Raw genomic sequence first — 26501 nt, forward strand, 5'->3', positions numbered from 1 at the left:
CCCGACCGTCAAGCCAAGTGCGGATGCAACGCAGACTTCGTCTCATAGCTCCACCAGAGGTATGCCACCGCATACTCAATGCCCTGCGCTCCGTAAAACAAGAGTTCTCGAGCTAGGCAAGAATTAGAATTAATCGATTCCGTGCGAATGATCCACGTTAGGGATGCCACCAATTGCCCTTGGATTTCCAGCCGGTTACTACCGTTCATGCGAACAGGACGTCCCATATTGACCACACATCTTTGTCCTTGTCCCCATTCACCGGCTGAGTTGCGTGAGACGCGATCGAGTGCAAGGGGAGACATTCGATTTCCTCAAGGTCAAGGCTTATCTCTCCAGTAAAGTCGAAAGAGTTACCGTCTTCAACCTCAACCCTATTCAAAGACCCCTTTGATGTCCATGTCAACGAATTTTGCAATTGTTCGAAATCAACTTTATCAAATTTAGGCCCTAATACAACAAGTTGCCATGATGTGAGAGCATCAGTTATAGTTGCAACTTTGAGTTTAGTTGTATTATACCCCAACTGATGAGTCAATTGCACTGATAGAAGTATAGTCTTGCGTGTTGGGTGACAGAACCGAAATATCCTTGAGCATGTCAGGGTATCCTCAATAATGAGTCTATCATTGCTAATCCTAGCAAGACATGGAGGGAAGAAGTCGGCAAGGCAATAGTCGAACTTGGAAACAAAATCCAAATGAATTTCAAAGGTCCAAAAACGACAACTGGCTGAGGCCGGCGGTGTAGACGAGGTGAGATATACTTGCATATTTTGAATTGATGAAACCTCTGGCACAGGCATGAGGAAGGGAGCAATTCCTTGCGGTCTCGAGGCAAGAATTGTGTCTTTAGCACTGCTGTGCATGTCGTTTGACTTGTGTAGTCTAAGCGGTAAAGCCACAAGTAGAGGATGAGGTCTGTCCACGAGACCGCAGTGCAATAAAGCGAGGCCATAATCGTTTCCGTTAAACTTGAATGGAAGAACGCTCAAGCCAATGTAGATGCCAAGGTTGGTTAGAAGGTAGTGTTTCCTCCCTTTGGTATTACTGAGACCTGGATCCCATGCACAGAATGTATCCGGAGACTTAGGGAGGCAGGCCGGCGTCCTGTCCACTGTCCTTTTCGTAAGTGGCGTAAATTTACTACCTAAGAGGTATCTTTGTGTACCTCTCCCCTTGATTGGTGTCCATATATGAAGAAAACTTCCAGGATCTGGGCATGGCAGATTGAACCCAGATGCCAAGATAGAATGGTCATAGGAGCGCTGCATGGCCTCTTCTTGCAGTCTAATGAAAGCGTTGTCGCCCTCTCCGTAGAGAAGGGGCATATTCACGTTGAGCAATCCTAGCAGGCAATATGCTATGTCTTCCCTCCTCGAAGTCTTGCGGTTTGAGGCCCAGGAGATACGCTGTGCAATAGGAGCACCTTTCAAGTCTCTATGGCCTAGGAGATAATGCTCTGGAATATTGGTTATCTCGCTTATTATTTTCGACAGGGAAATCTTGGTCCCAATCTCGCTCCACGATTTGTCGTAGAAGGATACTCGTGAGGGCGCTAGAAGCTCCTGCAACGTCCAACCCCTTGTGAACCAACGAGAGTTCCTAAGAACTGAGCCTTTCACTTTATTCACTGACTGGTCTACATCTGAGAGATAAACAAAGCATTGATGAGACCGCCGGTACCAATGGAACATGGAGTTGATGGCTATACGTATTAGCATCTGTGTTGTGGATATCATATGGGTAAAATTGACATTCGCTCTGCGTGTATTGAACTCGAAATGATCATAGATTAAGCTAGGTATAATGAAGATAGGACATACCTTCGGACAGTTCAGCGCTGCTTGCTTTATCAATACAACATGTATCTACCCACACCCATTCGTTTCCCGTACTAGCGGCTTTAGTACAGAACCTCTTGATTTTCTTGAAACCAAGCTTCCTACGTCGCCGGAATTTACTTTGGAAGTCTTGGTATGAGACCTCATCGTCGCCCCAGGTATGGGAGAGGATTGCGTATGAAGGGAGGTTATCATCGAAGAACTCTTTCATTTTCAACGTGCGACAATTCAAAAGGCGCATAGTGAAGTTAGGCTGGATGGCCTTAGATTATAATATACTTCTACAATGAATTTAGGAAAAGAATACAGAATAAATGATATCGATTTATCAAGGAGAAAGAGATCCATTAGCATCGTGAGGTGAGGCTCTAGCCCACTAGGAAGGATTCGGGCTGTGCATGAGGGCTTATCACTTTTTTGAATTAGCTGATGAATTGAGCGCGCAATTGACGAATAGGTGTCCATGGTATAAGATTAGCCATTCAAAATGCATGTGGCTTAGATACCCCTTGCTTTTGTGCAGGCTAGTTGCCTGTATGTGTGCCTTGTAAGTCCCTACATACCTACCTCGGAAGTAAGCAGATAGCCACCCCATCCTGCCCATCGCAGCTGAATCTCGATCCGGCTGACGAACAATGTCGCATCGTCACGGTCAGCACGACTGAAAGCGTACGGTGAATTCTCTTTCAAAATAAGTAGAAATAATTGTTTCATAGCTCTCTCGCATCAGCGTCGCGCTCATTTTCAATTCCTCCAGAAGCATGTGTTCGTCTCTCTTCTCTTCTCGTTGCGTGTATCAGTTTCGCGATATTTCTCCCGATGCGACATCCCATCTCCAGCGAACTATGCAGCCTCTCACCACCCCCAAGGTAGAATAAGCCATATGCAAGCTCAATGTTTCCCCAAGTCTCATGACGCGGCTTCTGATAGGCTGGGAAGGCATGCGGCCACGCAGCACGGCGCACACCGGTTATATCTTTTGCTTCGAGCGTTTCTCCCTCTGCAAGTAGGGCGCCCTCGAGCGAGACGCCCGCAAGCCGCGCAATATCCTCGTCGCTTAAGGGATTTTTGGAGACGACACGGTGGACGCGGCGATGAACAAATTCGTCGCATTCGGGGTCGGCTTTACAAGCGGGATCACGTTGGCGCGCAACAGAAGTGCTAGCGTGGAGGAGGTCTGGCCCGTTAAGGCCGGAGTTGTAGGTGAAATATACGGCACTAATATCCTGAGGGACTGGGACGTCTTGTTCAGGGAACTTAGACCGCGGTATGTGGAGAAGTCTTTCGGTGGTAAAGTGGGTAACGTGGGTTTCGGTGTAGTGCGACGGAGCCGGAATCTGGTGTGGGGGAAGGATGTCGGATAGGATAGAGGAGAGATCTTGGTCTGGACCGCCGGCTAGGAGAACGATATCAAACTCGTCGTTGTTATCACCAGCAGCTGTCTCGACGTAGTAACGGCGGTCTACTCCAGGCTTGATTTGTGTAACTTGAGAATTCGTCTTTAAAGCAGCACCTGATCGCTTGATCATGTCTTCAACTAATCTCGCGTTGCCATCCCAGAGTGATATGACACGTCCAGGATCGTTTGAGATGACTGCTGCGAGTGCGCATACTTGGTTTAAGTTTTGAGAGACGAGGGCGCGGGTACAGGGCTCGACCGCCTCTCGGCTATACGTCAAGTCGCCCAGACCTGCATATTCCCCCGCGGGTCCAAGTACATTGCTAGACAGTCCTATCCTACCCAATTCAGCATCTAATTTGTCAAAAGGCTCGCTGTTGTTGCTCCCAAAATGCTTCCACGCCTCTAAATCTAGAGCAGCAGCACGATAGAACCGCCAAGGAGCCGAAATTCCGTGTTTCCAAAGCCGTGCGGTCCATGATGAAAAGTCATCCCGGGCCCTATTGATGATTCTCCGCATCTGAGCTGGCGGAAACAGAACGCGTCTTCCTTCGGTGACAAGATCTTGCAGTGTTCCGGATCCCGATTCAACCCCGACAGCGCAACCTAGGCCCTGTGCTCCATAGAGCAGCGCGGTTCCATTCCACAAACCCACGGGACGGGCTTCAGGCTTCTTGCGCAGGCCTAGCGTGTCCACTGCGTTTATGAGACATTCATCGGAATCGGAGAAATGTGGCGCACCAGCTTCGGCCACATAATTGCCAAAGTAAGGCTTAGATTGAATACGTCCGCCGACTTGGGCTTCCTTCTCAAATATGGTTATTGCAATAGATGTAGATGTCCCTTCTGAATTGAAATGGTACGCGGCGGATGCTCCAGTGATGCCGGCGCCCACGATGGCGATGCGCACCTTTGTCTCATCCTCCTGCGTTTGTGCTGTCGCTAAAGTTGCTGCTAATATTAGCAGATACAGGCGTATTCGTACGCGGCTGAATATTAACACCATCTTGGACTAAATGATGCTTGGTAAAACTGGTCAATTCAGAATGGAAGAAAAAATGAAGTACCTACCACAGCCAGAAGTTGCTCGGTATCTGTGCGCTCTAATTCCGGAGCTCCGCGAGAGCTGAGTGCCTAACGCGTGACGTGACGGCGTGGCGCATACTTTCAGTTCTATTTATCGAGATAATGTAATACTCGTCCGCCATCTTCCTCCTTAAGCCCAGAAGCCACAGGTAAGAACAATGCGATTTTTCACAATATACCTAACCACGAATAGCCCCCTAATATTATCAACATGAAACAGGAGCTAAAGAGGTTCCGCGCCATCCCGCCAGCTGAAATCTCTCTATTTATACTGCGTATTGCAGTTGTACGGCCTCATCTCGTGAGGCGATACACTTCACAATCCTACCAATGGTCGAATGATTGGGCTATTCCAGGCTAAGGCATGACGTAGCGATATAAACATATCCTAAGCTGAAAAGCAATCGCAGGATCCTCCGAAAGGCGTAGCAAAATGTGTGCAGGCTCTGTAGACAGCTTTGGTGCTTGGGGGCATATGTCCCTGAATATAAAGCTTTGGGAGTTCGACTGATTCGTCGAGTCCAACTCCTCAACCGCTGTGGTATCTTATGTAACCGTCGTTCTCAGTATTAACATAGCAGACTGTTCTTCGGTACCTTCCTCGCACAAGACCGCTACGATAGAATGATGTTCCGAAGAAACGCAGTCTCGGTTTCAGTTCTCCTATCCGCGCTGTGGGAGCTTACAGTAGCATTACCATCTCCGCACGAGTTTACCTTGACCTGGAAAAAACAAAATGGAAACGAAACATTTAACGCCACTACAACTTTTCGCATCTACGAGTGTGATGCTGACAATCAGGTGCCAATGATTAAACAAGCACACAAAGATGCATTGGACCTCGCCAATGCGGTCTTCTACGACGATAGGGAGTTATCAATAGGCAACCCACATCAACTCATCGATTTCAAATCACAAGCCGCTATCGATTACTTCGGGCCGTCAGACTTCGAACCTAGCCAGCATCAGCGAATCTATGACACCTTGTATCGGGCCACAAATGCATACTCCGGATGGGGCCTTGACGACTGGTGGAACGGCCGATACATCGATATCTGGTGTAACGACTTTGCAAACGACTGTGAAGACAAGAAAACCGGTGACAGGTATACGGCATATACCAATCAGTTGGATCCCAACACGAAAATGCCGAGGACATGGCCTCGGATAAACTACTGTCCGGCCTTCTTCGACTCTCTAAAGTCTCATGGAGACGCTATAACAGAGATTGATGATGACAAGACCGGGAGAAAGAAACTCAATACTAAGAATATGCGAACTCAAGGTATGTCAACCTCTATGTCCATGCTATAGGGGGCTACAAAATATAGCTAACACGTGTCTTATACTTGATACAGCGACAACTGCACTTCATGAGTGGATGCACATCAACAATAATTTTACCGCGATGATTTGTAATGGTGGTTGTAAGTTTATACAACTTCCTACGACTAAAGGCCCCACATTACCCCTGAATCCAAACCATCGTGCGAAAAGCTTTGATGAGGATAAGTTCAACCAAAAAAAAAAAAAAAAAAAAAAAAAAGCATACCTAAGACAATATTTTAAGTAGAGTTGGGAAACGTCATACTTTGAGCTTAATTGGTTTGGTTCGGGTTTACTTAGTGGACGACTGACACCTACACACAACATGAAGCGCTACCTACAAGATCGCTAACAGTCCACCCAGGTAACGACACAATACAATGGGTTGGCGGCGTACGGACGAACACGTACAAGTCCGGCCGGGCCAAGCTGCTAGCTCGTAAGGATCCTGTCCTAGCGGCCAAAACCAACGACAACCTGGCATACTTCGCCACGGCTCTCTTCATGGAGAAGAAGTGGGGCGTATATCCGGAGTACCCCCTGGCCTGGGATAACGGTAAGACGCCGGCTCAAAACAAAATGGCCGAGAAGCTGCAACCGGGAGACCCGGACGGGACACCGGATACGATACTCTCGACAGCTAGCACGATACTCTCAACACACAGCACGACATTCTCAACGCCTAGCGCGACATCCTCGAACTCGGCCACCAACTCGACTACCGTGGCAGACGGCGACCCGAACGTCGACGGTACCCCAGTGGCTTCGGTGGCCTCAGACGCGCCGCTGCTCGCCGCCAGCAAGTATCCCGACTGGTACCAACCAGTGCTCTCCGCGGCGGGAAGCAGCACGCTCCCAGCCATATCGCGACCCACGCCGCCCTCCATCGGGCCCACGGCGCAGGTCAACCTCAGCGCGGTGCAGTGCAACTACGTCGTCAACCCCAACATCACGGACCCTAGCTACGACGACTGCGTGCAGGCCTTCGCGCCGACCTTCGACTTCGCCAACGCCACCTGGTCGGCGCAGCCGCCGAAGCAGGAGAAGTGGGTTACGGCGTACAGCGGCCAGACGAGCGGGACGTGCGCGCTGACGATTGAGTATGGTGGAGACTGGACGGAGTGCAATGCGACGTATGGTGATGTCTGGGCGCACGCGCGTGTGGTGTTCGAGGCGTGTGCGGATTATGGCAAGGGCACTGTGGGAGGTTCGGTGCCGTTTAGCGTGTCGGGATGCCCTGGAAATGTGTCTATCACGCATACGGTTGAGGCTATCTCGTAGAGAGGGCGGTGACTTTGGTACGAGTGGTGTACGATATCTGTACGGCGATCTAAGGGACATGTCAAAATGTGAGTTTATATGTATGGTATATATCAAGTTTCTACCGGAAAGACATAACCGTCTAGGGCTATCTAATGATAATTCCCGGCAAGCCTATTACATACCTTATGATATATGAAACCAAGACAACAACCGAAAATGTAAGATGCAAAACTACTTAATATACGCTAAAAATAATTATAGACGACTCTTCTCCGGCCGCCACACCTCATTCAGCAGACGCCTCGCATTCACCAACTCCGGCTTCGCCTCATCCAGCGTCTTAATCCCAATCAACCTCATCCCACCACACAGCTCCTCCGCCAGCAAATCAACACACCTCTCGACGCCCTTCGCGCCATACGCACCAAGCGCATAAAAGAACGGCCTCCCGACCCCCACCGCCGTCGCGCCCAGACACAGCGCCTTCAGCACATCAGCCCCGTCCCTCAACCCTCCATCCACGAAAATCTCGATCCGGCCCAGGATCTCGGGGGCGTGCGTCCGTATCTCGAGGAGCGTGGACAGTGCGGCGGGCGCGGCGTGCGCCTGCCGCCCGCCGTGGTTGCTTAATAGAATGCCGTCGACGACGCCGCTGCGCGCCGCCAGCACCGCGTCCTCGACCGCTTGTACGCCTTTTAGCACCAGCGGCCCGCCGCCGAACTCCCGCTTGATCCACGCGATGTCGTGCCAGCCCAGCGCCGGCTCGAACTGCTGCTGGTTGACGTGCGCGCGCTGGCCGAACCCGGCGAGTTCCGCGGCGTCGGGCAGGCCTGCTTCTAGCGCTTCCGAGGCTTGGGTCCGTCGGTCTAGGGTTCGCTTGCCGAGGATGGGGGTGTCGACTGTGACCCATATGCTCTTGAAGCCGAGGGCTTTGGCGCGCTGGATTCGGGATAGGGTTACGGCGCGGTCGGGGTGCACGTACAGCTGGAAATGCATGGTCGAGGGCGGGAACTCTTCTCCTGAGCCCTTGGGCTTCTTACCTAGGTTCAGGTTTAGTTTTTTCTGCTCGTCCGCCAGCGCGCCGGCGACTTCCTCGAAGGGCCGCGTGGTCACGGTGCTCAATAGCACGTGTGCGCCGCGCCTTGCCGCGCCGCGGACGAGCTCGACCTCGCCGTCCGGGTGCGCGCGCCCGAGGTGGCCCATGGCGGAGATGTAAAACGGGAACGGGGTGGCGTGGCCGAAGATGGCGGAGCGCGGGCTGACGGTGCGCACGTTGCGCAGCACGCGCGGCCGGAAGACGACGCGCGACCACGAAGATAGGTTGTTGGATAGCGAGAAGCCGGTGTTGGCCGCGCTCGACACGTACGAGAACACGTTGCGCGAGAAGGCGGCTTTGGCGGCGCCCTCGAAGTCGGCTGCTGTTACGATGTGCGCGATGTGAGGCGGTTCGCTGCTAGCCTGGGGCTCCTCGGATGGGGTGAGAGGGGGAGGCGGCGGTATATATGCGACTTCGGACGCGGTTGCCGGCGCCGGTTTACTTGCCGAGGACATTGCGAGAGCGGCCAGAGTCGTAGGGTTTATGTCGCCGAGGAAGCTCCCCTTCGGCAGGTTCTCCAACACGTCCGGCTGGTGGACGGAGCGGAACTCGGATGTGGCGTCCTGTTTTACTACTGTGTAAGTTACCCTTAACAATTCCGCACGGTATTTCAAGATTTTAAGATGTCGTTGGAATAAGAAGATTAGTTATTTAAGCCGAGTTGTACGTACTCGACCGCCTTGTTTCGCGAGGATCGCTGGACCGCCGGGGTGGTGCTCGAGATACGGCGTCACGTCGTACACCTTACCACTTATCACGACCCAGCACGAGGACGGCGTATTGTGCTTTGCGACTTCGGCGGCGTCCAGAAGCATCGCTTAATCGGTAAAGGTCTACACGGATCTCAATTCTCAACTATGCCCTAAAGTTTGCTTGAGTGTCCACGCCAATATATTTCTCCACGGTCTATACCTAGGCCATATATATGAAAAGGATAGTTTGCTTTAGGAATTACGCCGTTCATTATTGTGGACAGATGCCTATTTATACGGTGTAGACTTGGTAGGTAGGTAGGTAGGTATCCTGGACTCGGTCTCGCTCGGATTGTCTCCCGAGGTAGTGTCTGCGGTTGCGGTAAAGGGGCGCGTGTCAATGCTGTCGTATTTTCCAACCCCGCAGCATAATCCTCGCCCTATGTCGCCATTTTTAATTGCAATTGGCCTATCGACTGTCGTGTCATTAGTTCCAGCGAAGTCTGATTGGTCCGCTGACAACTTGCCAGGGTCAAGTTGGAGTATGTGGTTCTTATACTAGAGTCCAACTTTATGGACAATATAGTTGAAGTAGGACCTTACGAAGGTTGGTTGTCATTCGAGATCGATTTTATAGGTAGTCGATAGGTTCGGTGAACATGGACCCGTGCTGGGTGTTCAGGTAACTGCGTTTATGATAAATGGTAATGCTATTGAAATTGTTGGGCTAAACTTTGTATTCCTTCCGAAACTTTTTACCGTTCCAGCATGTGGTTGTGGGGATGAAGATATTCCCATCCTAGTTGCAGGGACGTTCACCCGTAAGCGACCCGATCGCGATCGCGGAGTTGACGACCATCGGCTAAGATTCTTGTAAGTCTAGATAGAACTTGAAGAAATCACGATTGACACAGATTGATAGGTCATATTTGAGTTAATTTTGTCTTTGGTTTCTTTGTTCTCCAAAGTTTATGTGGTATAGCTTTTCCTAACATCAAAGAGCTTGCTGCTGTCTCCAGGCTCCTTTTACACTCTCACTTACTTCCCCCCCTAAGAATATAGTTTGTATCTTCTTTACCATTGATATTTACTCGGTGAGCTAAGGATATTGGATTGGGTGCTTGGATAGACAGTATATTTTCTACCATTTTATCTACTATAGGTAGTCTGCCTTGTCGGGTCGAATAGTCATTATCTCTGTTCCAGTGTGACTCTAGTAGCTCTCATGCTATTTTTGGCTTCTAGCGAGCTATTCGCTATGGTAGTAAGAGTGAAAGATCTCGAAATACTTACCTGATGTCCAAAACGGACGTTGGATAAAGATTTCATCAAAGGTAAGTTTTGGAAAGAAGCATCACTTAAGCAAAAAGGACATAAGGAAATCAACGTTAATTGATCGTTTCGTATGTGTTTAGCAAGAAGCCACTGTCTATAAGCAATGCTCAGCCATCCACTGCAAAGTAGTCATGCCCCCGTCATTAGCCAACCGCCAACCACCAACCGTCGATACATCCCAAACCCCTTCATAACTTCGTGCAGGATACCACCCTTGCATGTTCATAAATCCGTAAAGAACTGCTCGAATTAGGCGCGACTGGCAACCACGTTAAGTCTAATGAGCCATGACCTCTTGAGGCTTGGCAGATTCGGCTGGCTTCTCGTCGACCTCCATAGCATCGTCGCCACCCTCGGCAGCTTCGCCTTCAGCTTCCTCCTCGAGCTCGTCCTCACTTTCGTTCTCTAGATCGACGCTACCCTCGTCGGACAACTCGTCCTCTTCGGCAGGCTCTCCGTTCTCCTCGACGCCTGCCATCTCAGCATCTCCATCGGCTGCAACAGCGGCGGCACTAGTCTCGCCAGCGTTCTCGGCGGCAGCCTCGGCTCCCTCTTCCTCTTCGGCATCCTCATCGAGCTCGTCGGCTCCATACTCCTCGTCGTCGGGTTGGAGATCTGCCTCTGGCTGCTCGGGAGGAAACTCGGGAGGTGCAGAAGCCTCGGAATCCCTGTTTCGTGGGTTAGTATGCGTATAGTTGTAACCAATTAATCAATATCCACGTACCACTTGATGGCAAAGCGTGTAACTCTAGGCTTGTCGGCCAGGACGTTGCGACGGATCTTCTCGACGATAGGCTTGGCAGGGGGATCCGCATTCAGCTCATCCGACTCGTATTCATTGTTGACATAGTACCCGACGCGAACGAACTCGCGGCCGTCGTAAGAACAAGTCAGAAGAACGACGGTGACACCGAGGATGTCGGCATCGGGAATACGAGTGGTCTTAGGAGCATCCGCCTCGAAGATGAACTTGTTGACGCCGACAGGAATGGGTCCGACGAGAAGGGAGTCAAGTTCTTGGTCGTACTGGTCACTATTACTCTGGATCAGCATGAGAGGAAAAATAAAATAAATGCGTGAATGGGCACCAACGAGGTCGCAGAACCGACGTAGGTCAACTTCCACTCCAGATCTGAATCACATTTAATTAGCTTGATATTAAAATAGATTACGTGATATTGATGTGGTGGGAAATACCCTTCTCAAGCTGCTCGAGACATTCGAACGTAATCTCGAACACGTAGTTGTCGGTGAACTTGGCTGGGTTGTTCAAAATGTTGACGCCGAGCAGGGAAACGACCGACATCTTGACGATTCTAGCGGTGTGTAAACTTGTAAAATGCGGGTTGTACGTGAGTAAGAAAATCGAGAAAAAACTGAAGATCCGGAGAGAATCAGTTAATGTGCGATTTGAGATTGATGTGATAGAAGAAGCGGTCGTCGGTGGGGAGAAGTAGGGGTTGGCGGTGGGTGGGTTGGTCTAGTTGTTTATTTTGGATATTTTGCGATGAAGGATAGTAGCTTGGTAGGTACCAAGTGACTTTTCAAAAGATTAGCAGGGGTCTTTTTAAGAGAACCGAACGCGCTTCTCGTAGGGAAAGCGCGTTCAGTGCTTGCATGTAGTGCATGTCTACCTAAGTACCCAAGTACCCTGTATGCTGGCAGGTAAAAATGCACCAAGCTGCGGAAATCGCAGGGCCGGAAGGGGATCGTGCCATTTAACGATCAGTGCATATACATGTACCTACCACCCTTTTCTACTACATATGTACATAATGTATGGGGAAAGTGTACTTCAAGTGCTTCAAATAACGGCTAAGACAACATCAACCCCACTGAAAAATCGATACGTACCGTTTTTCTCACAGTCGATTCGAGCCGCGCTAGTCCATTATCGGTTAGCTAAGAATTACAGATATTTTTGCTTGCCCAGGTCTCTACTGTCTTTAGTTGCGCCATTGTTTTCTTAGCGGAAGCTCCAAACTGTTGAAACCTTTCAACTTTTTCCATTGTCCCTCGACCTTCTCTTCCCATTCGTGCATTACTCTCGTCGTCTTTCATCTACGCCGATCGACATCAAATATAACGCAGGCGAGCCAACGTGCTAACTTTCTTACGGGGAACCCCTACTTTCCTCGTATTCATCGAGTCTACCTACTCCACCGAATTCTGAATACCTTTCTAGTAGCTTAAAGCGACAGCAGGGCACGAATTCCGTCTGTGCTGCAACCAAGTTCAACGACGGAGGAACCCTGCAAATTTTCTTTGAGAGGAAAAATCGATATTTTAATTGGCGAGATTTGCGCAAACTAGGGTAGAAGCGTCGCGAGTCGGCCTATCTTACATCTGTGGCACCAACCTCGCACGCCGAACATCGTATCCGTCATAACCTACCTTCCCGGTCGTTTTGGTATCGATTGCAAAGCTCCTAAGAACTCTGGGTTTTATTCTAGCATGGCTTCCGAAGATTCGGGAGACGTTCTTCCTCAGCAGGATGGTGCTCCGGCATGGGGCGCGGATGGTTGGAACGGTGCTGATGACCAGACTTCGCCCGACGACGAAGATGGCGGGGAATACGATCCAGAATCTGTTACTATCACCTCTATACCAGCGCCCGTCGTAGAGCGACCTCCTTCCGAATCTCCCCGTCCAACTAAAAAACCCAAGACAGCGGGAGGCTTTATTATCGAGAATTCCTCCGATGAAGAAGACGACGCTCCTGCTCCAGCTCCTGTATACGCACCGAACGCCCTGAAGGCTATTCCCTCGGAAGCGCAAGGTCAACCCTTCAGTAGCCCACCTCTTCAGCAAAATGTAACGCCCCAAGATGCAACGAACAATACTCCTCAGGAAAGCAATGAGCCTGTTCCCTCAACTACGTCTGCGGCCGCGACTGCCAACGCGACACGCTTAAGACTCCCCGCCGACATTGTTGGCATTCTCGAGGATCGTATCAAAGAAGACCCCCGCGGAGACATTGAGGCTTGGTTAGCCCTGATCGACGAACAAAAGCGACGTCACAAGATTGAAGATGCGCGAGCTGTCTATGAGCGCTTCTTCAAAGTGTTTCCCCAGGCTGTAAGTACCTAACCCTATCTTTTCATCGTCCATTACGCTAAGTACGATCCAGGCCGAAATATGGGTAGCATACCTTGACATGGAACTAAGTCTTGACAATACTATCGAAGCCGAGTCGATCTTCACTCGAACGCTTCGAGCAATCCCCGACGTCTCACTTTGGACTGGGTATCTCAATTATATCCGCCGTAGAAATGACCTCAACGACACGACCGGCAGAGCGCGACAAACAGTTAGCCAGTCGTACGAATTCGTTCTCAACAACATTGGCCAGGATCGAGATGCAGGAAGTATATGGCAGGACTACATACAGTTCATCAAGACGGGGCCCGGTCAGATCGGCGGTACGGGTTGGCAAGATCAGCAAAAGATGGACGTCCTCCGCAAAGCCTATCAACGCGCCATCTCTATTCCCATGGCAAATGTCAACTCTCTATGGAAGGAGTACGACCAGTTCGAGATGGGGTTAAATAAGATGACGGTAAGAAGCAATGCGGTTCTAAATTGCTAGAGCACGGCTAATAAATCCCAGGGACGGAAGTTCCTTCAGGAACGATCGCCATCGTACATGACGGCAAGAAGCGCCAATACTCATCTCGAAAACATCACGCGTGGACTCAAAAGAACAACTCTACCTCGTTTACCACCGGCTCCTGGCTTCGAAGGCGACCAGGAATATCTCGAACAAGTTCGATTGTGGAAGACCTGGATCGCTTGGGAGAAGAATGACCCACTCGTCTTACAGCCTGACGACTCTAGCACATATCGACAGCGGGTTCTCCAGGTATACAAGCAAGCATTGATGGCATTGCGCTTTTGGCCAGAAATGTGGGTCGACGCAGCTGAGTGGTGTTTCGACAACAATATCACCAGCGAGGATGGTCAAGACGCAGGCCTCCAATTCCTTATTGACGGCCTTGAGGCAAATCCTGAGAGCTTCCTATTGGCTCTCAAGCACGCTGATCGCATCGAGTCTACACAAGCCGCGCGTGAGGATGATGTCAACAAAGCTGCTCTCGTGCAAGCAGTTCGAGAACCTTGTGATCGAGTTCTCGAGACCCTGTATGGAATGGCCAAGAAATTAAAGGACCAGGAAACCGCAGCTCTTGCCAAGATTCGTGAAGACGCAGCCCTCGAGTCTGCCGCCCCAGGGAACGCAGACGTGGACGAAGAAGACGAAGGGGAGATTCAGGAGAGGCCCTCCACAGAAGCTATAAAGAATGCTAGGATTAAGGCCATACAGGATGGTTTCGGCGTTCAGATTCAGATGCTATCGCAGCATATAACTTACGTCTGGATTTCCCTTGCGCGTATTTACCGAAGGCTCCAGGGACAGGGGCATGGTAGGAGCACCCCATCTGTCGGTTTAAGAGGGATCTTTATCGAAGCTCGACAGAGAGGCCGCCTGACCAGCGATATCTACGTCGAGGTATCTAATATGGAGTGGGACATCTACCAAGACGCAGTCGGTACAAAGATTTACGAGCGTGGCGCAAAACTCTTCCCGGAGCAGGAAGACTACTTCGTTGAATATCTAAAACACCTTCACGCCAAACGCGATTTTACGAGTAAGTAACCCTCAACTGATATTTTCCGCATAGTTGAAGTTAGCTAATAATGCTACCCAGATGCCCGAGTTGTCTTCTCCCAAACTGTCAAGCGATTCAAGGAGAAACCCGAACTCATCCCTAAATTAAAACCTATATATGCATATTTTCATGGCTACGAGGCCCGATACGGCGAGTTAGCACAAGTCAAGGAACTTGAAAAGCAGATGGCCGAGCTATTCCCAGAAGATCCGAGTCTCACGCACTTTGCGGCTAGATTTGCCACAGACAGATTCAACCCTATCACCGCTCCAGTCATCATTTCACCGGCTAAACAGATGCGTCCTAAGGCTATTATGCAATCTGTTGAACAGCGATCTGTCTCTCCTCGCAGCAGCCCTCGGCCCGTGCCGCAGATCGAGCGAAGTCCCCAGCCGCAATTCTTGCAGCCCGTCAACTCACCTAAACGCCCATATCAACCCGACGAGCAGGACGAATACCCACCCCGCAAGTTAGCTCGCGGAGCTTCGCCCCTTAAAGGCGCGGCCGGACGACGACTCGATCAACAACGGCGAGCGCAGCAAGGCCAAGGCATTTCCTCGCATATTAGCGCACCTACCCCTATTCCCAGAGACCTTACTTTCCTCATCGGCCTGCTTCCTCCGGCAGAAAGTTACCACGGCCATCACTTTTCTCCGGATGGAATGGTACGCCTAGTTCAGAGCACTACGGTGCCAAGCTTCGGCGAGTGGAAAGCCCAGAAAGAAGGCGCCTCGCGTAATAACCAGTCAAGTTCGTCGACTGCGCATATTGGGCAAGCCTCGTCCGAATATCAACCCTACCAATATTCCAGCCGAGATTCACCGGGTCCGTCCGGTCGACCCGCCAGTCCTTTCGGCGGAATGAACCGTGGTATGCCCCAAGCATCTGCGCCGTACCGTAATTCGCCACTTCGCCCCGGTTCGAGCGGATCATACGAACCGCCGCCGCCGGCTATTTACCAAGCTCCGAGCGCCAGCCAGTTTAACCCGTTAGCGCAGAACCTCATTCCTGGAAACACCGGCTTCCCAGGGTGGCAAGGATACGCCCCCCCTACCCAGTACAGTATGGCGCCAACCCAACAGCACACCCAGCAGTACGGCGGATATTATCAATGATAGACTCGGCAGATTGTGATGACTAGTGATTAGGTTGGTCTTCCCACCAGCCTAATGACCCTTTTTGTCGACCGGATCGAACGACTCCTACCCAGTTATGGCGTTATAGGGAGGAAGCCCGCATATAATGTCTTATGGCTAGTTGCATTTTCTGGCGTTCCCGTTCTTCATCGGGATTGGTCGATAGTTTGGAGAGGACGGGTCCTAAAAATGGATTTCTGTTAAGCTCCTTTGTGACCCTAGGTTAGATCTTCACCTATGAACTTCAGTTCCTAGCATAGGAAGATATATCAAACGTCAATAATAGTCGATTTTGCAGATGATACTAGTTTTTCATAATCCTATGTGCCCACAACTATTATTGTAGCTGAAAAGCAGTTTCTTAGTGAATTTTCTAAACGTATATTTTCTAGGATCATAACTTAGTACTTAAAGATTATTTTCCAAGTCTAATGCCCCATGCTTATGTACTACCTAGTAAGTATTACTACGTTGATCCTAAGGATTGATATAGTCTCGGCAGCAATAAGATAATCGTCGAGGCACCAGACATCCATGCATCTTGAATTATGTACCTATCCGTACAACTGTACACTTTGTTGGTCACAAGGTATAACAAAACTGAAGATATTAACTGTTAGTCGAAAGGATGAAAGGTACCATGCATTGTCTCATTCTTTTCTGAACTTTGATCCCTTAAATAACTATCCTTTAGTCTGGATATTTAATGGAATAAAAGCATATCATATTATCATTTTTGATGCTCACGAATAGCATGCTGAGCATGAAAGCACCAGTAATGACATTTTAAATGACTTTTATTCAAGTACCACCCCTTAAATGCAACCTACTTCATGTAGTAGCTTGGTAGCATCCATAAGAGCAAAACCTTGGCCAATTGCGAGCATGAGTTTGTTTATTAAGTCTCGTTCACCCGGTCAAGATACTAGATGTTTAGTAATTGCTCTCTGCATACAACGTGCCTATGTGTGGGCTATTATATTACCGCGCCAGATCTCCCTAAGAAATGAGGTCACCAAAGCTTAAAACAGTCTTCAAATCGCCTTGGCGTTTCTTTGCCCACAAATTCTTACTTAGGTTTGATTGGCTTAAACAAGCCCGTCGCATTCCATAAATGGTAAGTGTCTAGTCCGAATTGGCTTTTGATTGGGCTCTCACCCCCGTTAGCATTCGGGAGATCCGGGGTAAATTCTCAGGTGGCTTCCGGCCATGCGGAGAACAATTATCCCGTGTAGCTCAACTATAATATACATCAGCTACCGAGTTACACGAATTAGCCACGTTGCACATGCTATACGATCCGACAGATTATTTGGATGTAGTGACCAATCCATATGTATGTTTATATTAAAAAGATAAGTTAAAGATAAGATGTTCTATCTTTTATACTAAAAGTTCACCATGCATTTCCTTCAATTATACAATAACAATAACAATAACATCATCGTCCCATATAATGTTGTGGTGGCTAATTTTGTCTGTTATGGTTATTTGCCAGTGCTAATCATTCAGCAATTTTGAGAATTATTTTAATAACTTTGTATTGTACGTACGCGACACGAATTTATTAGCTACCGCTAATTCGTGGCCTGCTTTCTATTAAGGGAGGTCGTGAAGTGCAAGATTCGGTATTTCTAAGTGAATTGCCGGTTAAGTTTAATCTTATTATGGACTCCAAATTCTTTCTTGGTTTCAAGTTATACTATCCCGTAATCATATACCTTCTAAAAGGAATCGAGCTCAAAATAAGTATCTTAATACCTAAAAACATAACCCATGTATACATACCTACACTAGCAGTAACCTGCGTACCTATTCGTAGAGGGCACAGATGGGTAAGATACGTGGACCTAAGTCCTGCGGAAATATCCATGAGGTAACTCCTCCGTTCACCGATATCGTACTTACATACATACATACATACATATGGAAGCTACCTGGTCACCTGGTACATACATAGGTAGATGCCGGGTGTAGATACATTCTAAATACAGTTATGTGACCTAAACCAGCCCCTTGTTTAATTGACTCAAGCCAAACGACCTTCCCAACTCGTGTCCATGGATATATTGATGCCTATATACACACCTGCTTGGAAGTGCCATATCCATATATTCCATCTGATATCTTACCAGCTCGGTGTGGAACCAGCCCCCATTGAAGTGTGTCATGCTTGAAAAATCTCTTAACGTCAACATTGAATGGTTCATCCCATCTCCCCTGTAAGTACTTAGAGGTGCAACGGAAAGAGTTCCAAGGTTATAGAAGGAAGAGCCTATGTACTTAGATACTAAGAGGAACATTCTCCTTCCTTATTGTTCAATGGGAACCTACTACATACGTCGGCTGTGATTGAAACTTCCAAGGTTCTATCAGTTATTGGCAGGTGCCCTGCGGCAGCATTCCACCCGGACAGACAGGCAAGGCTGATTATCCACCTCTTCCCTTTTCTATTTAACACCAGACCCTTTTCTCACTTCAACTTCTTTTTCCCTTCCACTCCTCACCACAACCTAACTCTCTACTCTCCAACCTCCAGTCTACAGGGCTATTCTCAACTTCGCAAGACAGTACTCTCCTCCGCACTAATATCTCTTGAGGTAAGTAAATAACATTTCCATCACCCAATATCTACAGGATTCACTTTAGGCTACTCCATTCCCTGATCATCGATCATCCCATATTTTCTGGTCTTGCCTTCAATTCGCGTTCACACCAACCCACCTTACTTTGAACTTGTTTTCTAACGAGTCCCCTCCAAGCATCTATCAAAGCACCAGACTGTTTTCCAATACTTTTACATTGCCTTCAACGATATCCACCAGTCACCTTCTCATTCTCACGCCCACTTGGGTAAGTACTTCTGGCCAGTATCAATACGGCTTTCCGTGACACAACTATCTGCCAACAAATCCTCATTCTTCCATTCACCCTACCCAATCGCAAATCATTAAACAACACCACGGCATATAATCAGTCATCCAACTGAATGTCCAATCAATCCTCTCCCTCTCGCATTTTCCAAAAATAGAAATCTTCACTGGCAAGCGCCTATACCTACCTTGGTATGAACAGTATCAACAGGCAAGTATTTATTGGCTCATTGGTTCGATCAAAATTCCCAGTGTATATTTGCCCCCGGTGCCTCATCTAGCACCTTCACATCAAACCCTAACTCTTCTAGTCAGAGCAGAGAAAATTACCTCACAAGTAATCAGTTTCCTAGGCAATAAGGACTGTTCTATGACGAGTGCAAAGTGTGCAAAGAAAGGGTATTACTACCAGTAGGTAGGCACAGATACCTTAGTGACACTACTTCCTAGTGGAAATAGATTGTCTTCAGTGCAAACGAACCCTAAATTACATAAACACCTCACCACAAGCATAACGACTACTGTCATCCCCCCTCTCCAGAAAACATATTTAATCTTGCGACCCTCTTTACTTCTCTTCCTTCTTTCCTTTTTATCACACCAACCTATCCTCTACTACTTGACCCCAACCCATATTCACCTACTCTTGACATCTCACTTTACTAACACTGCAAAGATTTATCATCAAGCACTCCAGGCAACTGTCTACCAGATAGCAGTTACTTGGTTCTGATACACGTAAGTACACACCTCCCTTCTAAATGAGCCCTATGATTTCCCCTGCAAAAAGGTTTTCGAACTAAACTTTGAATATTACACTTGCCTTCCCACTACTTGCTCTCATTACATCATTCTTTCCACTTACCACTCCCTATCTACATATTTGAAAACCTTTCCTTCCAGAGTCACCAATAAGAACTACCTACTGCCTGAAACACACTCACCAGTGACTGCTTAGGTGCTTGTTACCTAGGAAGGTAAGCACTGGTAGTGATGAGCTGATTGTACTTAAGTGGCTACACTCGCTCCTACCAACTTATTACACTCCCACACAAAAATACACTCACGTCTCCCATCTTCCAATATTCAAGCTCCTCATATCTACAACGCCAATTTCCTTGAGACCTAGGAATTTCAATTTACCTCGAAAGCCAAAGCATCAAACTTAACCAATACCGACTAACAGTTTGTCCAGAACTCACACAATCCAACTGACCGACCGTGAATTAATTTCGGTATGTTATACACTTGACTCTTGTTATTTCTCCTGAGATTTTCATCTTCCCTTTCACTTCCTCTTCTCTACCACAACCTCTCCTAGGTCAGAATTAATCTGGCTTAAACACCCTACACTTCACTATCATCAGTTGAGGCTTCTCGTACTGGGTCGTGTCGTTTTCCTAGGACTGACCACAACTATTATCCTCCCAAGCCTTCTAAACACCACCACATCTATAAAACCAACCAGATTCCATCTGTGACAACGCCATTTTATCTATCATCTAACTTTGTTAGGTTCCTTACGATCGCCATCATGAGCGATCGCCCTCCCGGATCCGGCCGGGGCACCCCTAGCGGTTCCCAGGTCGGCTCCAAACCCGGCTCCAAGGCCGGTTCTCAAGCTGGGTCCTCGAAGCATAGCTCTCCGAGCAAAGGTTCCGGCAAGGGCACCGAAGCACAGAAGGCCACTGGAACTGGACCAGATCCCGCACTTGAACGTAAACCATTGACTGACGCCGAGGTTCTGGGCAAGCGCTGCGACTTACCGCCTGATGCCTATCTTGTAAGTTCTTTTACATCATCTCCGATAAATTGACACATCAACTAACAATCTTCTTTAGAACGCGTCAGGAACTAAATGGACGAAGCGTCCTGGTGTTTGCACAGCTGGTAAGGCTATCAAGATGGGCCTCAACATTTTCCCAGTCGTTACCTATGGGGACATGGACATCTACCAGTACGACGTAAGTTCACTACGATGTCCGTACCTAACTATCTCTCTAACCCAGCGGCAGATTATCGTGGAACCGAATCTGAAGAATTCTCACTCTCTCGTGAAGAAGGTCTGGAACGCCCAGACGGTAACAAAGGCCCTCCAGAAGATAGGCGGCAGATGGCTATATGACGGCAGCAAGCTGGCCTGGTAAGTTTTCCCTATCCAACGCTTGGGTAACCCTGGCTCATATATGCATAGGTCTTCAATTAAGGCCCCGCAAAGTGAAACACGCATCAGTGTGGACCTTGACGCCCTGAAAAAGGAGGAGCATGAGCTAGTCAAGAAGAAAGTAGACAAGCAACGAATCTTCCTGCTTAAAATCCGACAGACTAAGAAGATTCATCTAGCGTATCTCAAGAACTACCTGTCGGGCAGGATCTCTTGGGATACACACGTTCTTGAGTGCATGAGTAAGTTCCAAGTATCGTATCAGCATTTTAGGAACGATCCCTTCTGACATAGATTTAGACTTCTTTGACCATTGCTTGCGCCAATGGCCGTCTGAGCGATGGATGCTTATCAAACGAAATTTCTTTGATCCAGACTTTCCGTTTAGCATGCTTGCATATGACGTTCTTGCATCTCAGGGAATCTATTGCGCGCCGCGCCTCAGTGAGGTATGTGAATGCATCATAGGTGACCACGGGCAACAGTAGCTAACAAAATCCGTCCCAGGCATTCAACAGAGGTGGCTCGGGTCTTGCAATCAACGTCGACAGATGCCAGACGGCATTTTGGCCAGCTGGTACTCTACTTGAGACTGCATGCTGCATCGTCAACAGTCAGAAACACGAATGGAAAGGCTGTAAGTGCAGCAAAGTTTCCATACATAATTATAATCTAACATGGTTTTTATAGTGAACGAGTACAAGGTCGAGAGCCTGCTTCGTCCTAGAGACGTAAAAGATGAAGCTACCGGCAAGTGGCAAATCTTGCCTTCGGAGGCCTTTGTTTTCCTACGACGATTGACTAAGCTGAAGTTCACTGTGTCCCATCGAGGCAAAATTGGAGAGCCTCGTGTTTACACGGTGAAGCGCGTTATGTTCGACACCAAGTACGGAACTGATGGCGCAAACGCGAAGACCGTGACCTTCATGAAGGAGTTCGAGGATGGTCATACGGAAGAGACCACCATCGAAAAGCACTACAAGGACCGATGGAACTTCATCCTAAGATGGCCACGTTTTCCTATCGTCGAGACGCCCCAGGGCCACAAGTTCCCAATGGAATTGTGCAACTTGGTGTACCACCAGCGGTACAACTACAAGCTCAACCCCCAACAGGTTTGTTTTCTCAGCTCAATTCCCAGCATGGCATATTATATACTAACTACTTTATAGACGAGCGAGATGATCAAAAGAGCGGCTACTAGGCCCCCCCGACGTCGAGACGATATCATGGAAGGTATAAAGCGCATTGAGTGGCCCAATGACGCCAACCTCAAGGCTTTCGGGATCAAGATTGATCCCAACATGGTAATCACCGATGCGAGGCTTCTTCAGAACCCTGAGGTCGCTTTCGCGAACCAAAAGATTAACCCAGGTGTTACTGGACGCTGGGATCTCCGCGGAAAGAAGTTCCTGGAGCCCAACGCTTTCGCATTGAACTCGTGGAGTTTCGTCTGCATTGGCGATGACGCTTATAGCCCCAAGCAGAACGAGCTTGAAGTGTTCGCCAGAAACTTCTCCCAGACTTACCGAAACCACGGCGGCAGAGTCGAGAAAGCTGCATTTTGTCTAACGATTCCGTTTAGCGGTGGCAATATGAGCAAAATGTGCGAGACAGCATATTACCAGACAGGTAACCACTTCAAGGCGAAGCCTCAGATCATATTCTTCGTGTTGCAAACCAAGAATCAATTAACCTATGAACGGTTAAAGAAGAATATGGAATGTCGCTGGTGTATCGTGTCGCAGGTTTTGCTGGCAGACCATGTCAAAAAGGCTAACGCGCAGTATATGAGCAACGTCGCAATGAAGGTGAACAGCAAGCTCGGCGGCGTCACTTGCAAGGTTCCCGGTCCTACTGCTTCCCCGCCGTTCTTTCCAGTACCAACCATGATGATCGGAGTGGACGTCTCGCATGCGGCTCCTGGTAGCCAACAGCCGTCCATGGCTGCTTTAACCATGTCAATGGACAGGCACGCGACTCGATTTGCTGCGGCCTGCCAGACAAATGGCTGGCGCAAGGAGACGGTACTTCCGTCGACTATGCACAATATGATGCCTAAGCTTGTGAAGCATTGGATCTCTATCAACAAGCTTCAACCAAAACAAGTTTACTATCTCCGCGACGGCGTCTCCGAGGGCCAATTCCAGGATGTCATGGACACAGAGGTGAAGGAGATGAAACGCATCTTCAGAGATCTGGGCTGTCCAAAGGACCTACTTCCTCAGTTCACAGTCATTATCGCAACGAAGCGTCACCATGTCCGCTTCTTCCCCAAGGCAAATGATAAGACGGCGCAAGACCGTAACGGTAACCCGCTACCGGGCACTCTAGTTGAGCGAGACGTGACACACCCTCACCATTGGGATTGGTACCTCTGCTCGCACGTGGCAATCCAGGGCACCGCTCGTCCTGTTCACTACCAGGTCATTCTCGACGAAGCTCACGTCAAGCCAAATGACCTCATGAAGATGCTCTACCAACAGTGCTACCAGTACTGCCGCTCTACCACCCCGGTGTCCTTGCATCCGGCGGTGTACTACGCACACTTGGCGTCCAACCGTGCGCGCTCTCACGAAGGCATACCGGCCGAATCTCAAGTTATGGCCTACGGCAAGCCAGGTTTCCCCTACGCACAGAATCACTCTGATGTCTACAAGGGAGCTAACCAACCAGATGTTGAATGCCCCAAACTCCTTCCCATGGACAGCAACAACCAAACTCGAGATATGGTTCGATTCTTGAATACCACCATGTGGTATGTCTAAGTCCTCATCGGTACTTATCAGGGTCTATCACAACCCGTTCTGGCAATGCCAGGGTATCTGTTGAATTCTCTCGGTCTCGGCTCTCTGGTTAACGGCACACGGTTTCGCGACCTTATGGTCTTCTGAATTTCTTTCCATCACCCTATGCTTTTCGGGTATCTGGACCGATTGAGATTGGGATTGCTGCGACTTCCGACCTTTCGAGACACTCTTCTCGGACCATGCGACTACCTTTCTCATGATTTGCTTGTGATCCATTCAATATATGGACATGCTTTTTCTTTTTACGAACGATGATTTCTTCAAGGAGAGTCGACCCTTTGGTAGCACATCTTCCTGTTCCACCCATCACCTCAGACACCTGCGTAAGGGTTAACACCATGCGGTCACGCCACATGAGGTGGGACAAAGGCCTTAGACTCGAATCTAAGCTAGGAAAGGACTTGTAGCTAGTTAGATAGTCACTCTAATATTACCTTGATAGGTAAAGGTTTCTAATATTATGCTTTATGTGATTTGTTAACCTACCTAGCCTCTAAGTCTATTGATAAGTAAAAGAATGATTTCACTAAATGTTAAAGTACCCAACTCCACTATCCATGGGGGTATATGATAATTTAGGCATTGATTGACAACCGCCGTGCCTCTTTTCTCCTCTATTGACAGATAAAAAGAGATTTCTGCTCGTCTTTTACACGTCCCCAATACTATATGGCTTTAAAGAGAAAGAGCCATAGTCTCTACACAGCTAAGTATAGGTAGAGTGCTGCTATTATAAAACTAAGATAAACGACTTAATACGTCCTCGTTGAAGAAGAGTAATACACCAAAGGGATGAAAAAAGAAGGGGTGCCATCGACTACTTGGTAGTGCTATGAGCTTGAAGATATCAACTTCCGCGATATTACCACGTCTATAAACTATTTAGTAGTTGTAAGTAAAAGGGGTCTCATGGACCTTCGGATCGTGTGAGTCAAGGTAGGTGGGTAGTTATAATAGGTGGGATTGCCTGTATAAGGGTGGCAGTGTACGTACGAGAGGGGATATTGTTCGAGGCTGATGTCTGTATGATACTAGCTATTTCCAGGTGGTCCGTCTTTCACATAGATGAGAGTATACGCAAGCTTCAGCCGGCGGACGCATATCGGGAAGAGAGTTTTTTGAGATGGCCGATGAGAAAAGCTTGACGACTCTATGGGTAAAGCGTTCGGGCTGGGGTATATTGGGAAATATGCGAACTCGAAGGTAGCGCATCAGAGTAGCGTAGAGAAGTCGATGCTTTTCTTGGTGAGCCTCGAGAGTGAGGGATAATTCTTTGTTAGACTACTCGGAGGAGCGGAAGAAGCGGAAGGTGATTAGGGATGGCGTGGTCGTTAGGCTTGAATCAAAACGTCCGCGGTTGACTAGTAGCACTACTTCTTGGTCAACCTCGCGACATAGTCGTTGTTGTGATGTTGCTCTTGGGTTATAGTTCGGTGGTCTTCTTGCCGAGGTTGGACAGCGTATTTGGGACGGACAGGAGAAGCCGGTCCTGGTGCTTACATTCAGCGCGTAGGCATAAAGGTGGCTTCAATCGGGTTGCTGGCTCAATATCTATAAAAGGAGAATTTAAGGTCAGCGCTATATGCTAGGGGTATTTAGGAAGATGATGGGCTAGTTGCCCACCTTGTAACATAATTCGGATATATACCGTATGTTATTTCACCACTCAGCCTTTTAGTGAATCCTGGCTCATCATGCTCTTTTGTCACCAGGGTATGATCCAGATCATGTCGAAGCATAGTAGCCCGTAGAAGATCCAGAATGACGTACATAGAAAGATGCGATAGGATAGAATAGGATATTAATAACAAAATGTTAGGAGTTGTACTGAGCTTTATAAAATGGGTAGAAGGTCTAAGGGTACCTAAAAGTGTAACACGGACAGGGGTCTACCACGACTCGTCCACTCGCTTAGGCCATCTAGCGCTATCCCACTTCCCTAATCCGTAACCGCATCAGCGCGATGCGCCAATCAGGGCCTCGCACTATGTTATAGCCTGTAGGGACCTTGCAGGCAATTCAGTAACACCCGACAACTCATAACGCTCTGGTATGGTGGGCCTTACGACTACATGAGTTCTATACAACCCAGTATCTGTCATTCATGTGATAAATACGTCTACCTCCGAACAATTTATAACCTCGGCGTTGCGTTTGTTTAAGATTGATAGTCAAGGATAGATGCATAATGCAGTAAAAACTCGCTGTAACGTGCTGTCGTCTGCCTCAACGTCTGATCACGAGCGGTTATGCGCCCCGCTATGAGATCGCCTGTGGATCAATCGGAAAGCGGCCAGGTGAGATTGTCTCACAATATCAAGATACCGGCATAATTAACTCTATCTCACTTTATCTCTGACTGCATCCCGTGGATAAAGATCTGTTAAAGAAATGAGGTGTTAGAGTAAAGTGTCTCGGAATCCGCTAAGGGCTCACTATGAGAGCAGCGTCTGAGGCTAACCGTCTAATACTAAGCTCCCGTGAATCTGTATTCACATTCTAATAATCTCCGAGCACGCCGCCGCGTGTACCTATGTCTGTGGAGGACGGCAATCCGATGATAGCATGATTGAATGATAATGGATGTATTAATAACTGATGACCTGAAGGAGCCAAATGACCTCTTCGTCTTTAGATGTCACGTATGGAAATGAAAGGGATAGATAAACGAAGCTTCTAGCCTCCCATCTTGCCAATAATGTTCAGACCAGATTCTTTCCCAGATAACTTGGGAAACGATAACATTCGTTTTCAGCTCTACAGCGAACCCTACAGACCTACCAGACATCACGACCCGCGAAATATCTTAAG

At 48.5% G+C, this 26501-nt stretch overlaps 7 protein-coding genes across 7 annotated transcripts; 3 read left to right on the forward strand and 4 right to left on the reverse strand.

The window, feature by feature from the left end:
- Positions 1-205: 205 nt before the first annotated feature.
- F4807DRAFT_467217 (HET-domain-containing protein) lies at positions 206-2474 on the reverse strand (the record flags this gene model as incomplete). The annotated part of the gene is made up of 3 exons (XM_048002462.1): positions 1826-2474; positions 1171-1707; positions 206-1116 (listed from the first exon to the last, which is right to left on the reverse strand). The coding sequence occupies exons 1-3, from the start codon at positions 2082-2084 to the stop codon at positions 206-208; spliced, it is 1707 nt and encodes a 568-aa protein (XP_047854577.1). The 5' UTR covers positions 2085-2474.
- On the reverse strand, positions 2319-4455 carry F4807DRAFT_68902 (uncharacterized protein). The gene has a single exon (XM_048003353.1). It carries the CDS (start codon positions 4246-4248, stop codon positions 2554-2556), a length of 1695 nt encoding a protein of 564 aa, XP_047854578.1. The 5' UTR covers positions 4249-4455; the 3' UTR covers positions 2319-2553.
- Position 4456: 1 nt separating this feature from the next.
- Positions 4457-7077, forward strand: F4807DRAFT_423680 (uncharacterized protein). Its single transcript, XM_047997801.1, has 3 exons — positions 4457-5613; positions 5687-5755; positions 6019-7077. The coding sequence occupies exons 1-3, from the start codon at positions 4953-4955 to the stop codon at positions 6933-6935; spliced, it is 1647 nt and encodes a 548-aa protein (XP_047854579.1). The 5' UTR covers positions 4457-4952; the 3' UTR covers positions 6936-7077.
- Positions 7078-9213, reverse strand: F4807DRAFT_423682 (uncharacterized protein). The gene is made up of 2 exons (XM_047997802.1): positions 8685-9213; positions 7078-8576 (listed from the first exon to the last, which is right to left on the reverse strand). Exons 1-2 carry the CDS (start codon positions 8826-8828, stop codon positions 7173-7175), a joined length of 1548 nt encoding a protein of 515 aa, XP_047854580.1. The 5' UTR covers positions 8829-9213; the 3' UTR covers positions 7078-7172.
- Positions 9214-10079: 866 nt separating this feature from the next.
- On the reverse strand, positions 10080-11617 carry F4807DRAFT_423689 (histone deposition protein Asf1). The gene is made up of 4 exons (XM_047997803.1): positions 11238-11617; positions 11133-11172; positions 10765-11073; positions 10080-10708 (listed from the first exon to the last, which is right to left on the reverse strand). The coding sequence occupies exons 1-4, from the start codon at positions 11344-11346 to the stop codon at positions 10318-10320; spliced, it is 849 nt and encodes a 282-aa protein (XP_047854581.1). The 5' UTR covers positions 11347-11617; the 3' UTR covers positions 10080-10317.
- Positions 11618-12008: 391 nt separating this feature from the next.
- On the forward strand, positions 12009-16145 carry F4807DRAFT_423690 (uncharacterized protein). Its single transcript, XM_047997804.1, has 4 exons — positions 12009-13118; positions 13171-13599; positions 13651-14686; positions 14747-16145. The coding sequence occupies exons 1-4, from the start codon at positions 12495-12497 to the stop codon at positions 15820-15822; spliced, it is 3165 nt and encodes a 1054-aa protein (XP_047854582.1). The 5' UTR covers positions 12009-12494; the 3' UTR covers positions 15823-16145.
- A 4105-nt stretch (positions 16146-20250) lies between these two features.
- F4807DRAFT_459897 (Piwi-domain-containing protein) lies at positions 20251-23648 on the forward strand (the record flags this gene model as incomplete). The annotated part of the gene is made up of 8 exons (XM_048001435.1): positions 20251-20499; positions 20558-20680; positions 20732-20859; positions 20911-21122; positions 21181-21329; positions 21388-21517; positions 21571-21995; positions 22053-23648. The coding sequence occupies 8 exons, from the start codon at positions 20251-20253 to the stop codon at positions 23646-23648; spliced, it is 3012 nt and encodes a 1003-aa protein (XP_047854583.1).
- Between the last annotated feature and the right edge of the window lie 2853 nt (positions 23649-26501).

The sequence above is a fragment of the Annulohypoxylon truncatum genome, assembly GCF_022578515.1.
Source record: "Annulohypoxylon truncatum strain CBS 140777 unplaced genomic scaffold F4807scaffold_14, whole genome shotgun sequence".
Classification (NCBI taxonomy): domain Eukaryota; kingdom Fungi; phylum Ascomycota; class Sordariomycetes; order Xylariales; family Hypoxylaceae; genus Annulohypoxylon; species Annulohypoxylon truncatum.

Bases quoted from the DNA above. Each gene is read 5' to 3' on its own strand.
- F4807DRAFT_423682 (XM_047997802.1), bottom strand. From the start codon at position 8,828: ATGCTTCTGGACGCCGCCGAAGTCGCAAAGCACAATACGCCGTCCTCG. The intron at 8,577-8,684 runs GTACGTACAACT...GTAGTAAAACAG, and splicing joins TCGCGAAACAAGGCGGTCGA to GACGCCACATCCGAGTTCCG.
- F4807DRAFT_423690 (XM_047997804.1), top strand. From the start codon at position 12,495: ATGGCTTCCGAAGATTCGGGAGACGTTCTTCCTCAGCAGGATGGTGCT. The intron at 13,119-13,170 runs GTAAGTACCTAA...AGTACGATCCAG, and splicing joins TCAAAGTGTTTCCCCAGGCT to GCCGAAATATGGGTAGCATA. The intron at 14,687-14,746 runs GTAAGTAACCCT...AATGCTACCCAG, and splicing joins CGCCAAACGCGATTTTACGA to ATGCCCGAGTTGTCTTCTCC.
- F4807DRAFT_68902 (XM_048003353.1), bottom strand. From the start codon at position 4,248: ATGGTGTTAATATTCAGCCGCGTACGAATACGCCTGTATCTGCTAATA.
- F4807DRAFT_423689 (XM_047997803.1), bottom strand. From the start codon at position 11,346: ATGTCGGTCGTTTCCCTGCTCGGCGTCAACATTTTGAACAACCCAGCC. The intron at 11,173-11,237 runs GTATTTCCCACC...AATGTGATTCAG, and splicing joins TCTCGAGCAGCTTGAGAAGG to ATCTGGAGTGGAAGTTGACC. The intron at 11,074-11,132 runs GTTGGTGCCCAT...CCAGAGTAATAG, and splicing joins TACGTCGGTTCTGCGACCTC to TGACCAGTACGACCAAGAAC.
- F4807DRAFT_423680 (XM_047997801.1), top strand. From the start codon at position 4,953: ATGATGTTCCGAAGAAACGCAGTCTCGGTTTCAGTTCTCCTATCCGCG. The intron at 5,614-5,686 runs GTATGTCAACCT...TACTTGATACAG, and splicing joins TAAGAATATGCGAACTCAAG to CGACAACTGCACTTCATGAG. The intron at 5,756-6,018 runs GTAAGTTTATAC...CAGTCCACCCAG, and splicing joins GATGATTTGTAATGGTGGTT to GTAACGACACAATACAATGG.